This window comes from Scyliorhinus torazame, chromosome 7 (genome assembly GCF_047496885.1).
Source record: "Scyliorhinus torazame isolate Kashiwa2021f chromosome 7, sScyTor2.1, whole genome shotgun sequence".
Taxonomy (NCBI): Eukaryota; Metazoa; Chordata; class Chondrichthyes; order Carcharhiniformes; family Scyliorhinidae; genus Scyliorhinus; species Scyliorhinus torazame.
This window is the reverse complement of record NC_092713.1, coordinates 253039053-253056684: the sequence shown is the minus strand read 5'-3', so window position 1 is coordinate 253056684 and position 17632 is coordinate 253039053. Positions and strand designations below refer to the sequence as shown.

Genomic DNA, 17632 nt, shown 5'->3' with positions numbered 1-17632 from the left:
AATCCGAGTTCCGCTGGCGCCGTCCACGTGTGGTCTTACCCGGAGGGACCGCGGCGTGCATCCCTTCGGGGGGGCCTGGTGGGGTGGGAGGGGGGCTCCGACCCTGAGAGTGGCCTCCGCTGTGGCCTGGCCCGCGATCGGGGCCTACTGATCGGCAGGCCGGCCTCTCGGGCTGGGGTCCTCTTCTGCTCTGCGCCGACCCCTATAGCCCTACACCATGTTGTATTGGGGCTGGCGTGGACAAGGAAGCCACCGCGCATATGCGCAACCGTGCTGGTCGTAGTGCACATGCGCAGACCCGCATTTGGCGCCGGTATCGGCAGCTGGTGCGGCGTGGGTCGGAATAGCTGTAGGGCTCGGAATAGCTGTTCCTTGGGGCCTGTTGACGCCATCATAAAATGCGACGGCGTTTACGACGGCGTCAACACTTTGCCTCAGGATCAGAGAATCCCGCCCAGGTGATATTATAAGCTGATGATTTGCTGCTGTACGTTAGGGATCCGGGGTAGCCTATAGGGAATATTATGGGTATTTTGCAGCACTTTGGTGCCTTCGCTGGTTACATGTTGAACATAGGGAAGAGTGAATATTTTGTGTTTAGTGCATCAGGGAGGGGAGCCGGATTGGGGAGTTGCCGTTTCGGTTGGTAGGGATTAGTTTTCGATACCTAGTGGTCCAAGTGGCAGGGGCTGGGGGCAGCTTCGGAGGTTGAACTATAAAAGCCCGGTCAGTAGAGTTAAGGCGGTCTTGCAGAGGTGGGATAGTCTCCCGTTATTGTTGGCGAGCTGAGTCCTATCGGTTGAGATGAACATCTTGCTGAGATTTCTGTTTTTATTTGAGTGTGTCCCGGTGTTCCTGCCAAGTCATTTTCCGAAGGTTGAATGGCTTATTTCCGATTTTACTTGGATGGGTAAGGCCCCTAGGATTTGGAGGGGGTGCTTCAGAGAGAGAGACAGGCAGGAGGTTTAACGTTGTCAAATTTGATGTACTATTCTTGGGCAGCCAACGCAGAGAAGGTGTTGGGTTGGTGCGGGGACCCTGGGCATTCTGGGTTCAGATGGAGTTGGGGTCGTGTAGGGGACAAGTTTGGGGCATTGGTAACAGCACCATTTCCGTCAGCAGCGACAAAGTACTCAACGAATCCATTGGTGGTGGCCATGCTAAAAATATGGAGGCAACACGGCCAGCATTTTAAGTTTGGGTGGCTTCAAAGCTGGCTCCCATTTGTGCTAACCACTTGTCTGAGCCGACAAGGTTAGCTGCCACATTTTGTGCATGGAGGGAGAGAGGGCTGGAGAGATTGGGGGTGGGGGGGGGGGGGGGGGGGGAGTTATTTTTATTTTTGGAGGGGCGTTTTGCCAGCCTGGAGGAGCTGAAGGAAACAGTTGGGTTGTTAGGCTCAGATATGTTTAGGTATCTCCAGGTGCGGAGCTTTGTTAAGAGCATTTTTTGTTTTTTCTAGTGGTACCACTGTTTGGGGTCGGAGGAGGGCAGTACTTCCGGTATGTACGCACAGATCGTAGGGGAGGAATCGAGTTCTGTGAAATGGGTGAAAGGTAAATGAGTGGAGGAGTTGGGGGGGTCAATAGTGGAAGAGGAGGTGTGGAGTGAGGGGCTGTGGAGGGTGAATGCTACATTGTCGTGTACGAGACTGAGCCTCATCCAGCTAAAGGTAGTGTTTTGAGCACACCTCACTAAAGGTGAGGGTGAGTCACTTTTTTGAGAGGGTGGAGGATAAGCGCGAGTGCTGCTCGAGGGGACCCACACACCACGCACACGTGTTTTGGTCCTGCTCTCAGCTCAAGGCCCCTTTTTGACAGCTTGTTGATGATCCTAAATATCCCCCTGGTTGCTATTTTGGGGGTTTTGGATGTGATGGAGCTGCGGACGGGTGCGGGGGTGGACGTCCTTGCCTTCGCTTCATTGGTGGCGCGGAGATGTATCCTGTTGGGTTGGTGGTTGGGGACACCGAAGGATGATTAGCTGGGATGTTTCTTTTCCTTTTTGTTGTTTCATGAGTCAGAAGGTTGTGGGGGGTTTGGATGGGGTTGGTGTTTGGTCAAAGGTATTTGTTTTTCTCTTTTGTAATTTTGTAGAAAATGTTAGAAATTTTAATAAAAACATTTCCACAAACACAAAAGTTTGGTAGCATTCAGCAGGCGCTGTGTCATAATCATAATATCGCATTCAAAATGGCTGAAAGGATGACAACATGTTAACACTTAATGGAAGATTTGTTTCATTTCTCTTGTGGAAATGAATTGGAAACAGCTGAAATGAGAGGTTCAAGATTCAAGCCACCAGGTTTTAAAATCGCATCTGGGGACATTATCATCTTAATTGGGAGAAGCTAGAACTGGATTTTGTTGAGAGGGCATCGCAATGCCAGAGGTGGGGTGGCGGGCAGGATGTGTGTGTGAAAGTGGGAGGCAACCCTCACTTCAGTCGATGGCAGGACACAGGGCAGCAGACTGTCAACAGCAGAGGATGCATTCCAAACAGCCGTTTCAGAGGGCAGTTCAGAGTCAAACACATTGCTGTGGGTCTTGTGTCACATAGAGGCCAGACAGATAAGGACAGCAGATTAGTGAATCAGATGGGTATTTAATGGTCATTATGTGAGTATTGATTACAGATACCAGTTTTTTAATTAATTGAATTTCAAATTTTCAGTGGCCGTAATGGGATTTTAATCCATGCCTCTTGAATATTAATCCAAGCCTGATGGATTACAAGGCTAGTAACACAACTACTTTCCTATCGTACCCCGGAACGAGTCAAGATGATTTGGCTCTAAGCAAGTAAAATGCTGGTACAACACCAAAGCTGTGTTGGGAGCTCAGTTTAAGTACTCAAATGATCGGTAGCATTGTGGATAGCACAATTGCTTCACAGCTCCAGGGTCCCAGGTTCGATTCCGGCTTGGGTCACTGTCTGTGCGGAGTCTGCACATCCTCCCCGTGTGTGCGTGGGTTTCCTCCGGGTGCTCCGGTTTCCTCCCACAGTCCAAAGATGTGCAGGTTAGGTGGATTAGCCATGATAAATTGCCCTTAGTGTTGGGTGGGGTTACTGGGTTATGGGGATAGGGTGGAGGTGTTGACCTTGGGTAGGGTGCTCTTTCCAAGAGCCGGTGCTGACTCGATGGGCCGAATGGCCTCCTTCTGCACTGTAATTTCTATGACTTGATGACGTTGCACACAGCTTTACCCATGCAGCCAATAATTCTCAGCCGAGATCGTGCCAATTTCTATTATCAAAAATTTGACAAATGCTTCTCAGCATCTTCACGTACATGTGTAAAAGGAGACTCCAGAACATTACAAAAACAGATGCCTTCCATGAATATGTAGACGTTAAACTGGGCCAGGCTTCTCATTGTAGAAATTAGATGGCCTTATTTGAGATTGGCACAAAGTTGATCTCAGGTTGGCACTTCTGCTTGTGATGGAGTTGGAAAGTCCACTGTGATGCGATAATTACATTTTCCATCTATTTAACGATTTCAATTAAAAAGCAATGGACCTCAGAGAAAGAGATGAATTTTTGATCAGTATTCTCAATGGCATATAATAGGTGAGTGTAACAGCCTGTGCAGGCTCAAATTCTGGCAGGAAATGTTATCAAATCTCAATTAGACTTTGAACAGATGAACCTTTTCTTCCCATATACAACCATAATGCTGAGAGGAATTGTGCCAAGAGAAGGGATTTCTAATGTCCAGCATTTTCTTAGCCTTGGCCGCATTGCTACCCAGCTATCTGAAGATCAGAGATGATCCTGCCGTGCAGTCCAGTTCAGCAGTCTAACTGAGGCCCATCGACCAGAGCCACCACCCGCCCCATAAGAATAGAGGAAGCATTCGCAGTAGCTGCCCCTTTTTAAAGGGGATGATTGGGAAGCAAGGTTGACCAAAGAGTAGTTTTCTATGGCAGTGTTTTCTGCCTCCTCTCAACTGGTACCCATGAAGTATCCATATTTGTAGAGACTCCTGTAAACATGTACAAACTAGTTTGTTCCTGTCCTGACCTCTGGTAGTCCAGTAAGTTCAGGAGTGATGCCCGCTCTGCCAAACCAGAAGAGGGGCTAGGGGAATTTTGGTTTCTATGTCTATAAACAACTCATTGATATGCTGGAACTACAAAAAAAGTGTATGTTTACTTTATTGGAGGATGCAAGTATACTCAAACAAAAGCAAATTTCCATTACCTTTGAATAGCCCAGCATGATTATTCGCACCAACACAACATTGACATGGGCTCCTAGAGACTCATCATGGTAAATCTCATTAACCTGTGGGAAAATAAAAATACATTTGACGGGGTGTATTAGATAACAATAAACTGTTTATATGAAAGCATTATAAAACCAGCTTGGCTCCAACATCATAACTTCCCATCCAACAATCAGATTTGTTTGTTGTTGCTCTTATTCTTCTTGGATCCAAAGACGAGATGCAATTTAAAGCTAAGGGTATCAGAGTCACATTAGAACTCCCAAAGGAAATTAATAAAATAAAATTGTGCAGCTCAATGGCAATAATATACCCCTAGTACTCAATAGGCAGTATCCCCCTTGTTCATGAAATGGAAATTTGCTAAAATGAATAATGTGTTTGCAAACAAAAAATTAATCCAAAAGAAATGAAATCTCATTAACAGTCATCTTCATTGTACTGAGGAATTATCTAATTCTCTTGAGAGTCGCTATTACTAACAACTATCACAGCCGGAGTATTATTATTTCTTCCCATGATAAAATCTATAACATAACACAATCAAAAACCTGTAAGTGGCCTCAACTTCCTTGCGTCCAAAAACTGTTAAAATGAAGTAAAAACTGTCACCGGTCTTCTGAGACAGATTTATGCTGAAGTTGTGACAATAACGGTGAAGGGCTGATTGGGATCATTAACCCTTGGCAAGCCGCGTGTACATCAACATTTCTCATGATGCCAAAATGACATTAATTAGTATGGAACAAAGTAAAGCAAAGCAGGATTTCAGCCACTATTGCTTTGCACTTTCTAATTTTCTTTTAAATGTCAGGAATTAGAAGGCAAATTTAAAATGAATGTGTGTACCTAGAAGGGTCTGGTATTATGAACTGATTCATTATGCAAGCCACATCTGCAGCATATTGGATTATCTGAGGCTTAAAGAACAGCCAATTTTGATTAAATGGCAAAACTAGTTAGAAGCTCAGAATTGTAATATAAAATTACACAGCATTAGAGATTTACAATCACACTTCCCAGCCAGTGACACCCACATCCCATGAACAAATTTAGACAAAAGTTAGACGTGCTTTACTTCCTTCTAATTCTTTCAGAGTAACTATGGATGATAAACTGGCAGAACCATCAATTTAAATCACTTTGTTGGATGGTTCCCAGCGCAGCGCAATTGGCCAGGGGAAGTTACCGCTTCTGGACAATTGTCGGATAAGTCCATACCTGGAAACATCCAAGAGGAATTCCCGAGCGCACTATTGGGGTACCTCCAAATCCTACGTGGGTAGACAGTAATTGTTATGGCCCAATGTGTCTCAAAAGCAAATGGACAGGTTTCAATTGAACTTAGTTCACAGATAGGGAATGGCCCAAGAAAGACTTGGTTGGTTTTTGGTGAAGACCGGATCCAGAGCCTGGATTTTTTTAAAGGACCCGTTAACATTGGGAGATAGGGCAAATTGACTTTTTCTTTTTGAATGTTGTGAGTTGTTCTATTTAGAATGCTGATGATTGCTTTAGAATGTTGTGGATTGTCTCAGCTGCTGTGCTGGAACTTGTCACAGCTGTCAAAATATGACCAGAGTTTTCAGAGCATGTTGATGGATGTGGGGTGACCTGAAGCTTCCTCAGTGAACTGGAAGATCTTAATAAAAATATATTTTTTATTAGCTTTGTAGTTACAGAGCATCAGCCAGGCAGGCAAAAGCCTCAAGGAACTGCTGTGTAATTGTGATAATGTTGAGTTAACACAGTGTGACAGAGGTATGTGCTCTACTGAGTGTCCTCTTCAATTGTGTTGAACATGCTATTGGCATACACTGTAAAGCAGAATGTCTAACAGTTACTTCTTCTACTGACATCAGTATCCTCAAATTAGCTCAAGCAACAATTGTAGCTTTTCAAATATTTTCCAAATTTAATTTAAATTTCTGTCCTGTTCAACTCCAGCTCATTAATCAGTACCTTACAGCATATTTTATGCTGCAACATAAACAAAGAATTAATAAAGGGACTGGTTTAAAGAACAGAAGAAAAAAAGAGGGAAAAATATTTTAAAGGATCCAAAAATTAAAGAGCGAATCAGGTGAAATCTAAGAATGTACATGTACAATGTAACTCTTGAGAGTAAGCAGAGGAACAGCTGTGATACCATCGGTCATATGGTATAATCTGAAGTCGGTGTTCAACTTAGATATTCCAGTGGTTGGGAACAGGTTGTACTATATACAACTTAGCACATACATTTAGGGAGAAAGGCGGAAGTATTCACGTTTCTCTATCAGATCAATGTGTTGTTCGCAGAGCCTTAGCTGTACTGAAAACTAAAAGAGTTCCTTTTCTAAAATTGATCAGCATTTAAACTTATGAATGGATGCATTTTTCTCTACAGCATTGTAAATACTCAGTACTACTCTTGGGCGGGATTCTCCCCTACCAGGCAGGGCGGGGGGTCCCGGCGGGAGGGAGCGGCGGGAAACACTCCGGCGTTGGGCCGCCCCAAAGGTGCGGATTTCTCTGCTCCTTTAGGGGCCAAGCCCTCACCTTTAAGGGCTAGGCCCGCGCCAGAGTGGTTGCCGTCCCGCTGGCTGGCGTGGATGGCCTTTGGCGCCACGCCAGCCGGGGCTGAAGGGACTCCGCCGGCCGGCGGAAGTCCGCGCATGCGCAGGAGCGTCAGCGGCTGCTGAGGTCATCCCCGCGCATGCGCGGGGGGGGTCACCTACGCATCGGCCATCGCAGAGACGTACACGGCCGACGCGTAGTAAAAGGGTGCCCCCACGGCACAGGCCCGCCCGCGGATCGGTGGGTCCTGATCGCGGGCCAGGCCACCGTGGGGACATCCCCCGGGGCCAGATCGCCCCGCGCCCCTCCCAGGACCCCGGAGCCAGTTCGCGCCGCCTGGTCCCGCCGGTAAGGGAGGTGGTTTAATTCACGCCGGCGGGACCGGCAGTACAGCAGCGGGACTTCGGCCCATCGCGGGCTGGAGAATCGCCAGGGGGTGGGGGGGGCGCCGTCCGGCGCGATTCCCGCCCCCGCCGAATCTCCGGTGCCAGAGAATTCGGCGGCCGACGGGGTCGGGATTCACGCCCCCCCCCCCCCCCCCCCCCCCCCCCCCCCCCCCACCCCGGCAATTCTCCGACCCGGCGGGGGGTCGGAAAATCCCGCCCCTTAAATCAAAAGAGCACATTTCTGAGGCGATTGTTATGGACAGAAGGGGAGTTAATTTAAACAGCACCAATTTCTCCTTGCACTACCCATCTGTAAACAGAAAGGTGTTTTTTATTTGCCTCCTCCTTTCTAAACAGTGATGTAATTTGCAACCCCTCGGTTTTGGTGTGATCCAATTTCTATTAATAATCCCACAGTAAACACGAGATAGGATGAACTCAAATGGTTAGTTTATTTGTACTGAAAATATGGGAGCAGGGTTGGAGGATATCTGGGGAAGGGTGGAGGGGGTGTCTGAAGAAGGCTTCGGAGGGTGTCCGGAGAAGGGTGAGGAGGGTGCCCGGGGAAGGGTGGGGAGGGTGTCCGAGGAAGGCTGGTGAGGGGCGAGGAGGGGACGATGGGGTTGGTGGCTGGGGAGAGGTGTCCAGGGAAAGGGGAAAAGTGTCCTAGGAGGCAGGGTCAGTGGTGTCAATGATGGGGTCCTGGGGGTGTGTGGGGAGAGAGAATTCAGAGTAATAGCGGTGGGACGAAACGTGGTGATACTGAGTTGCTCCAGGTGGGTGGAAGTTGGTGGGTGACAGGAAGAGGGTAGAAGGTGGTGGAGAATGTCTGAACAGTTACGGACACCATTTTGTTAGGGCTATTCTTGACAACACGTGTGAATCCTCAAAGTGAGAGGAAGGTCTTTTTGGGTCAGTGGAGCAACTGGATGTCAAAGATAAAAGCAAATTACTGCGGATGCTGGAATCTGAAACCAAAGAGAAAATGCTGGAAAATCTCAGCAGGTCTGGCAGCATCTGTAGCGAGAGAAAAGAGCTACTGACAAAGCTTTGACAAAGGGTCATCTGGATTCGAAACTTTAGTTCTTTTCTCTCCCTACAGATGCTACCAGACCTGCTGAGATTTTCCAGCATTTTCTCTTTGAATGTCAAAGATGCTCACTTGTGCTCTTCTCGATGGTGAAGCCTATATTGCAGCAGATTTGTTTCTGACTCGTGGTCTCACATTATCTAAATCCCACCAAGGTGTGGAGCTGCTATTCATTCTGTGCCATTAGGCATCAGCTGCAATCAGAGGCAGGTATGAAGGAAAAGAGGGAGGGAGGTGGATGCCTCCAAGGGGCACACCTGGTGGTGAGTACCCAACTTTTGACTCCAAACCTCCATCGCCTGGGTGAATAGATATGGCTGACAAGGGGTCATGCAGTCTTTTATGCTGCCAAAGTACTCTCTACAGAGTTTCAAGGGTGGTGGAGGTAAGCGAAAATGTGTCCGTGGGAGGCTTCTTGCAGTGTTTCTGTGCGCAGTATGAACAGGGGTAACATCCAGAAACCAGAAGGGGCTGGTTTAGCACAGGGCTAAATCGCTGGCTTTGAAAGCAGACCAAGGCAGGCCAGCAGCACGGTTCAATTCCTGTACCAGCCTCCCCGAACAGGTGCCGGAATGTGGCGACTAGGGGCTTTTCACAGTAACTTCATTTGAAGCCTACTTGTGACAATAAGCGATTTTCATTTCATTTCATCTCTGGTCCTCCATGGTGCCCTTTACTGGGTAGGAGTTGGATAGGGTGGGATGTCTAGATGGTGGCCAGTTGAAGGGCTTAGCACATGCCTGCTGGCCTTGAGATGGAGGGAAACCTGCAAAGGACAAGCTCACTAAATAGATTACTTCAATTCAGTAACACATCCACTGAGGCGTCAATGATGCAGGCTGCAGGCAACCCAGATTTGGTAATGGCTCTCATCCAGATGGGGAGAAGGAGGTTTCATCACAAGTTGGCACAAAGCCACTCTTTGAGCGACAAAATCTTTCCTCGTCTCAGTCCTAAATGTTCAACCCCTTATCCTGAGATTATGGACCCTAGTGAGGGAAAAGAATCTCTCAGCATCTTTCAAATTGGAAAAGGTAATTGATTTAGGCCGACAAGCTCTCAAGAAATTTTTATGTTTCAATGAAATCATCTATCATTCTTCTAAAATTCACAGATTGTACCCATTGTACAGGTCCATTTTATTCAATCCTGTCTCATAGGCAACTCTCTCACCTCAGGAATCAGTTCAGCAAATTTCATTGCGTGCCATCTAAGGCAACCATATCCTTCCTTTGGTAAGGAGATTCAAGGGTGGGATTTTTTGGCTGAACCCACTGCATGTTTGCCACAGAAGAGGACCATGTAAAGGGCCGTTGACCTAGGGCGGGAATTTCTGGTCTCTGGGCGGGCACGGCCGAAAAATCCCACCCAAATCTGTGCATATACTCCTGATGTGATCTCAACAAAGCCCTATGTAATTGTACCAAAACTTTCTTACTTATATACTCTAACCCACGTGCAATATCATTTGCCTTCCTAATTCTTGCTGTACCTACATGTTATTGTTCTGGGCAGAATGGGCAGGAGATGAGGAGGAACTACTCAGAAAAAGGGCCTGAACTAGTCCAAGAGATGGACACTTGCCCCATTGCAGTTAAACTGCCTGCAGAGCGAGGTCCCAGGTTCGATCCCGGCCCTGGGTCACTGTCCGTGTGGTGTTTTCACATTCTCCCCGTGTTTGCGTGGGTTTCACCCCCACAACCCAAAGATGTGCAGGGTAGGTGGATTGGTCACGCTAAATTGCTCCTTAATTGGAAAAATGAATTGGATACCCTAAATTTATAAAAAGAAAAAAAAAAAGTACCTGCAGAGTTGGATAGGCAATGACATGACACTACCATCTCACCCGATTTCATGCCCCCCTCCTCCCAGTCGGCTTAAAATTCCAGCCTTCCTTTCTTTACCATTTCAATCCGGAATGTGGCAAGGCCAGTATATTTTCTCCATTTCTAATTGCCCTTGAACTGAATGGTTTGCTCGGCTACTCAGAGAGCATAATGTCAACCACATTGCTGTGGGTCTGCAGTCATATGTTGGCCAGACCAGGTAAGGATGGCAGATTGCCCTTCCTGAAGGATATTAGTGAACCAGATGTGTTTTTAAAAAACAATTTACGATAGATGTCACGGTCACCATTCCTGAGACAGGTTTTTGTACATCAGATTTGTTCATTTAAATTACATCAGCTGACATGGTGGGGTTTGAATCTGCGTTCCCTGGCCCTCTGGATTACCAGTTTAGCCGCATTACTTTACACCTCCCCGTTTGTGCCATTAGTTCACCGTCCTGTTTGAAATGTTTCATGCATTCTGATATGCCACCTTACTTTTAACTTCTTGTTATTTTTCCAGATGTGGCCATAGTAGCTAATGTTCTTTTTTCTGTTGTTAAACTTTCTGATTCGTTGTGACACAATCGGTTTGATTTTTACCAAATTTGCTACTCTGCTCTCCAGCCTTAATTTTCCTCTTCTGACTTATACAATTATCCTTACCTGAACCCTCTCTCCCATATCAAAAGCTTTCCATCGTTACTGTTCGGTGCTCTAAAAATTCTTGTGTTTCAACTAATCAGAGACTCTGGAAAATGCCGTAGTCCTTTTTTCAAATTATCTCAATCCCACAGTGCAGGTATTTTTTGTAAAAGCTGCCACTCAATAATCCTTTAACTTAAGACCAACCTTCAATGTAAGTTTACATTCAAGCCCACAGTGAATTGTTCTGACATTTCTATGTCCTTTCACTGTTTATTCTCCTGAGGCCTTCAGTCCTCTTCTAGGTCAATGCTGATTTTTCTTTTATTTGCTATTGACAGTGTACCTAAGGACGAGAGGTCTTTTCATTGAAAAGTGCACCATCTCATCTTAGAAAATGTATTCCTCTATCTCGCTCGTCTTTTTTTCACCCTAACTGAAAAGTGTACAAATACCGTTAGACTTGGTTTAATCTACAGTTTACTTCCAATCACTCCATTCTAATAATAATACTCAGATTTTGTCTGTCTGGACTGTTTCGATTGGTCAATTTAAGATTTGAGTCTGGTGGCGGGTTTGTTTCGTGGGCAGTGCCCGGGGACGCGGAAGCAAGTGAGGAATGGTGCGTGTGACACACGTGCCTTTGCCAATGGTTATACGGGTGGGTAGCAGGGATTGATGGGGAGGCAAAATCAATGAAAGGAAATGAGAGCCAAATGAGAAAGTTATCCTGGCCGTGTAGATTGTTTCCATGAGGAATGGAATGTGATCGATGGGCGGAATGGGGTTGGCAAAAGAGGATCTGGATGGCAGAGAAGGGATGGCTTGGGAAGGATGGAATAACATAGGATGACATGGAAAAGGTGGATGACACGATGGAATTGGTTAAGTGCGGCAAAATGGCAGGGGCAATAATTTGGTACAACTGATTAGTCAAAAGCTATTATATTGTGAAAAATGAAGATCCCCTGTATTTGAATGAGAAACCTTTAGAAAAATTGTCGGGTGACAAAAATTAAATCTGTCGATCAAGGTGATGATAACAGTTCATATCATCCAGAGTTTCCAAATAGCCTGGGCGAGATTCTCCACTCCCGCGCCGGTTGGGAGAATCGCCTGGGCCGCCAAAATTTCCCACGACGCTGGTTCGACGCCCTCCTGCGATTCTCCTAAGCGGCGGGAATGGCCCCGTCGAGTCCCGCGGGCCGGAGACACCCAAAATGGCGATTCTCCGGCACCCCAGCTATTCTCAGGCCCGGATGGGCCGAGCAAGCGGCCAGGCCAAAACGGCGGGTTCCCCCCGGCGCCGTCCACACCTGGTCGCTGCCGTTGGGAACAGCGCGGGAACGCTGGGGGGGGGGGCGGCCTGCGGGGGGGGGGGGGGGGGGGGGGGGGGGGGGATCCTGCACGGGGGGTACCTCAAATGTGGGATGGCCCGCGATCGGTGCCCACCAATCGTCGGGCCGTCCTCTCTGAAGGAGGACCTCCTTCCTTCCGCGGCCCCGCAAGGTCCGTCCACCATCTTCTTGCGGGGCGGACTCGGAGAGGACGGCAACCACGCATGCGCGGGTGACACCAGTTATGTGGCGCCGGCCGCGTCATGTATGCGGCGCCGCCTTTACGCGGAGACAAGGCCTAGCGCGTGTAGATGACGCGGCCCCGCTCCTAGCCCATTATCGGGCCCTGAATCGGTCGGGATAGGGGCCATTTCGCGCCGTCGTGAACCTCGACGGCGTTGCCACTTCGGCGTGGGAGTGGAGAATCCCGCCCCCTGACTCAAATAAGAATGCCACCAGACAAACCTAAGCTCAAATAAGTCACAAGGCCACGCACTTGTTAAAATTGATACTTATAATTCTAGGCCTGATTTTACATATGGCAAGCTTCTGTCGTTTTTTTCCCAGAATGAGGAGTATTGATTCTGTTAAAGTTTTTGGTGAAAGAATAACAAGAAATCCTGCATTCAGATAAGTACTCTTGTAATTAAGATACCAATTTGATTGCAAATGTTTCAGGTCTCTTGTTCGTCTTCTATAAAAAATACAAAAACATTTGATGGTAAATGTTTCTCTTCATTTAAGTAATATTCAGTAACTTAAAAAGTAATAGAGAAGAAACAATATTTGTTGATAAATGCTCAGTCATCAAATAGCTTAAACTATCAAAAGGATGTCTCCCATTCTTTGATACAACTTGTTTCCATAATGCTATTGGCATGATATGCAAACATGCAACCAATGAACACTCAGAATAGGACACAACCAATGGGCAGTCAGGACACTCAGAGGTGGCATCACCACAAGGGGGCATGACATAAACACTATAAAAGGGATGAGGCACTCACACCCTGCCTCTTTCCACAGACCGACATCTAGAGAGTTAGACAGGGTTGATCAGCAGCATCACACCCCAGCACGTGGTTTAGAGCAAGCTGGTACAGTTAGACTGAGTTACTACAGTTAGATTAGCAGAGAGTCAAACTCATTTGAGAACCGTGTTAATAGTTCAATAAACACGTTGAACTCATTTCAGAATCTGGAGCATCCTTTAGTTAAGACTGCATCAAGTCGCAGCCTGTGTTATCCGAAGCAGCATAACACAACAGCTATCAAGCTGTTTTTTAATCTGAAGATGTGTTTCACAGCTTTCCAGTAGCAGATGTTAGATGTTGGCTGGAGCTGAATCTTTATTATGTCCCAAGAGAAATGCACCGCCAAGTGCCTAAGTGGAGCTCTAGTGCTAATATTACAATTGAAGGAAATTGTGTGACATTTTGGTTTATGAATACGGGAATGGATTCCTCTTCATATCAAACACTAGTCACATTTGAATATATATTTTGTTGAGATTTAGGTATTCGCTTTTGCACCTCGGAAATCCTCAGGAAACTAAGGAAATTCGGCATGTCCACATTGGCTCTTCCCAATTTTTACAGATGAACCATAGAAAGCATCACAGCCTGGTATGGCAACTGCTCTGCCCAAGACCGTAAAAAACTGCAGAGAGTCGTGAACACAGCCCAGTTCATCACACAAAACTGCCTCCCATCCACTGACTCCGTCTACACCTCCCACTGCCTTGGGAAAGCAGGCAACATAATCAAAGACCCCTCCCACCCGGGTTATTCTCTCTTCCAACCTCTTCCATCGGGCAGGAGATACAAAAGTCTGAGAACACGCACTATCAGGTTCAAAAACAGCTTCTTCCCCGCTATTACCAGACTCCTGAATGACCCTCTTATGGACTGAACTGATCTCTCCACACATCTTCTCTACTGAGTAGTACTACACTCCATAAGACCATACGAAATAGGAGCAGAATTGGGCCACTCGGCCCATCATGCCTGCTCTGCCATTCAATCACGGCTGATATTTTTCTCACCCCATTCTCCTGCCTTCTCCTGATAACCCCTGATCCCAAATCGTGTTTCTGCTGGGGTGGTATTCAAAGAAATACCCAATTAAATTGTGTACTACTTCTTTGAACTGGGTACTGTGTTCCTAAACAATATAAATAAGACCAATGTCAATGGGCTTCTGCTGCACCCCATTTAAAATAGTGTATCTAATCTGCACATCAGCATCATTTTATTACATGATTCAATAATTAACAAAGAACTAGAATTCGAATATTACTTTTATCTGGCCACCAGCGACGGTTTCAATGATTGTTTTTTGTGCTCAGCAAGAACTTCGACATGTTGAAATGTTCAATTTTCTGTGCACATGAAAAGGGAGATAATGTCAATGCAGTCACTTTGTACAACCTCAGGTCATGTATAAAAACCGAATCATTCAGAATTCGCTTTAATCAGCCTGATAATTCAATTCAGGCTCAGCCTTGGAAGAACAACCACGACAGTATCATACGCACATTCAACCGATCACCTAATTCTCTCCCAAACAGTACAGCTCTGCTTCATGCTTTTGTGTGATGGCTGCATGTGCATTGAGCTGTGGAAACGTGATGGTACAGGAATGTGCCAATGATTTCCGTCATTGCGTGTTTCACTCAGACTATCAGGTGGAGCTCAGCATTTCCCTGGATGGAGAGATGGAGTCATTCTCAACAGCTGTCAAGCGCTCTCATCGCCCAGTTATCCAGCAGCGCTCGCAGAGGCCTGGAAATACTTTAATTACTTTCAGCTGGAATTTCAGCAGAGTTGAAAAAAAAGAAATGACCTCACCAGAGTTGCCAAGGTAAGACTGGATGTCACATGCTGTAATGCTTCCTGCCTCCGCTATCTTGCAGCATTCAATTTCAGTCTGTGGCCATGAGCAATCACCCTTTTATGTTAACATCTGCAAATATCTCACTGGCTAATATTTATATTCATTTTAAATACTAGGTTCTATTGATCCTATTAACTTATTTTTATATTCAGAGGCCAAAATTGGAAAATCAAACTTGGAATGACAAAATTGCCTCTAGTTGACAAACTATTAGCCAAGCAGCTGGGGACCTAAATGAATCACAGTCGTTGAGGTGAGCTCATGAAAGCTTACATTAAATTTAATTAAAGTTCAACCAAATTTAACAAGGTGGTAATTTTTAAAATCTTGCCACAAATCTGATCCGTGGATTACGAGTTATGAGACCAGGCAATTTTTGAGCTCCTGTATTTGCTCGTCGCTTTTCCATCATCACACAGATTAACCTTTGGATAGAAGACCCTTGCTCCAAATTTCCATACCACAAGTTGCACCACTTTTACTCCAACAGAAAATGAGTGGCACTAATGGATGCTCTGGAGAACGATTCAGTCCAGAATTTTTGGGGATGAGCTTATTTGCATATATATTGGAGTAGTGATTAGCATAAAACTAATGTAAAATAAGAGTATCCGTTGGTGTGGGTGAATAGGTTTTGCTGAAAACTGCAACAACAACAGGCTGAGGATGCAGCAGATAAGTAAGGAATAATTCTTGACTCAGTGGTCTAACTTGGGTCTCAGGAAAAGCAGATATAAGAGTCCATTGTGACTCTGGAACTGTGTAGCAAGCATGTAATCCTGGATATCCGTAATTCAGTCAAGCTCAGTGATACAGAGGAGGCTAATCATGAGACCATGGCACTGGAACCCACCCATGGTTCATGTCCCTTGGGAATATTGCATGTGCAGTGAGGCAAAGGACCTTTGCGAGCTATGTGCAAAAAGTCTCCAGCGCATGCTGAGCTTTTATTCTTTATGTGCTCATCGGATGATACGCCCAGCATTGACAGTACTACATGATGGAGTTTCCCTTCATTTGTCCAGTTGAGCTGACCTACATCTCCGCCCACCCCCAATGACTCCTTATGTTCTAAGAAAGAACTATTCTGTGTTATTCCATCTTCCAGCTCATGGTCTGCAGCACTGTAGGTAACAGCACCTCAAGCACAAATCCCCCTACCCGGCAGGGCGGGCGGATCTGGTGGGACGGAGTGGCGTGACCCACTCCGGCGGTCGGGCCGCCCCAAAGGTGCAGAATCCTCCGCACCTTCAGGGCCTAGGCCCGCCCCGGAGTGGTTGGCGCCCCGCCGGCTGGCGGGAAAGGGGCTTGGCGCCACACCAACCAGCGGCGAAGGGCCTCCGCCGGCCGGCACGAGTCGGCGCATGTGCGGGAGCACCAGCGCGTGCTGGCGTCATCCCCACGCATGCGCAGAGGAATTAGCTTCCGCACCGGGATGGGCGGAGGACCACGGCCTCTGGTGCGGAAGGATAGAGTGCCCCCACGTCACAGGCCCGCCCACGGATCGGTGGGCCCCGACCCCGGGCCAGGCCACCGTGGGGGCACATCCGGGGGCCAGATCCTCCCGCGACCCCCCAAGAACCACGGAGCCCACCCCCGCCGCCAGGTCCCGCCGGTAAGGGACCTACTCTGATTTACGCCGGCGAGACTGGCAAAGAACGGGCGGGACTTCGGCCCATCACGGGCCAGAGAATTCGGGCAGCCCCGGAGCCCATTGAGTCACGCCGGACCCCGCCATTCTCCAAGGCGGGCGGCGCGACTCACGGCGGGGCAATTTTTGGGGGGCGGGGGAATTAGGAGGACGGCGGGGCCGGGATTCACGCCCACCCCCAGCGATTCTCCCACCTGATGGTGCGTCGGAGAATCCCGCCCCTGGTGTTCTTGATTGATAATGGGATCAGCGGTTATGGGGCGAAGCCGGTTATGGGGACGAGGGACATATCAGCCATGATCGAATGGCAGAGCATACTCGATGGACCAAATGGCCGAATTCTGTTCCTATATCTTATGGTCTTATAGACCCAACTCCCATGCTGGATATTGAGATCTCCACCACAAGGCACTGCATAGTTTTAAGCAGCTACGATTTTAATTACATTCCATGTCAAGTCAAACACCTTGTCCCCTTGACCGGTTCACAGTTGCACACCCCCATGCCCATTCACACCTGCACCGCCCCATGCAATTCACACCTCCCCATGCCCATGCACACCTGCGTACACTTCATGCCCATTCATACCTATACACACCATGCCCATTCACACCTCCCCATACCCATTTACACCTGCGCACACTAAGGTGCCAAGGTGGCCTTCTGCAAGCGGGTCTCTGGAGGGTTGGTGGGGAGGGGTTGGATCGCCCTCACATGTGCGTGCTTTGGGGGGGTGACCAGGAATTCCCATGGTGGGGGAGGGGGTGGGGAGGAGATGCCCCTACTTGTCAGCAGGGTGGGGGGCAGGATTTGTGTTGTGGGGGGGGTTGGGAGCCAGCCGCCGGACATCGGTATCGGGCTCTCGCTCAAAATGGTAGCCTGATTGCGGGATTCAGAATGGAATTCCAGGTGCTCCCCGCCATGCATAAATTAGCCTTGCAAGGCAGAATGAATCGCTTCTGGGTCAGCGCAAACCAGGATCGATTCACTTCCAGCAGGAAAACACAGTC

General features: G+C 47.5%; 1 protein-coding gene across 1 annotated transcript in view; it reads right to left on the bottom strand.

Annotated features, from left to right (window-relative positions):
* LOC140426956 (A disintegrin and metalloproteinase with thrombospondin motifs 2-like) overlaps positions 1-17632 on the bottom strand; it is a 365539-nt gene that overhangs the window by 101864 nt on the left and 246043 nt on the right. The window contains exon 5 of the mRNA XM_072512267.1: positions 4207-4290. Coding sequence (XP_072368368.1) covers positions 4207-4290 — 84 coding nt within the window. The remainder of the gene's footprint in view (positions 1-4206; positions 4291-17632) is intronic.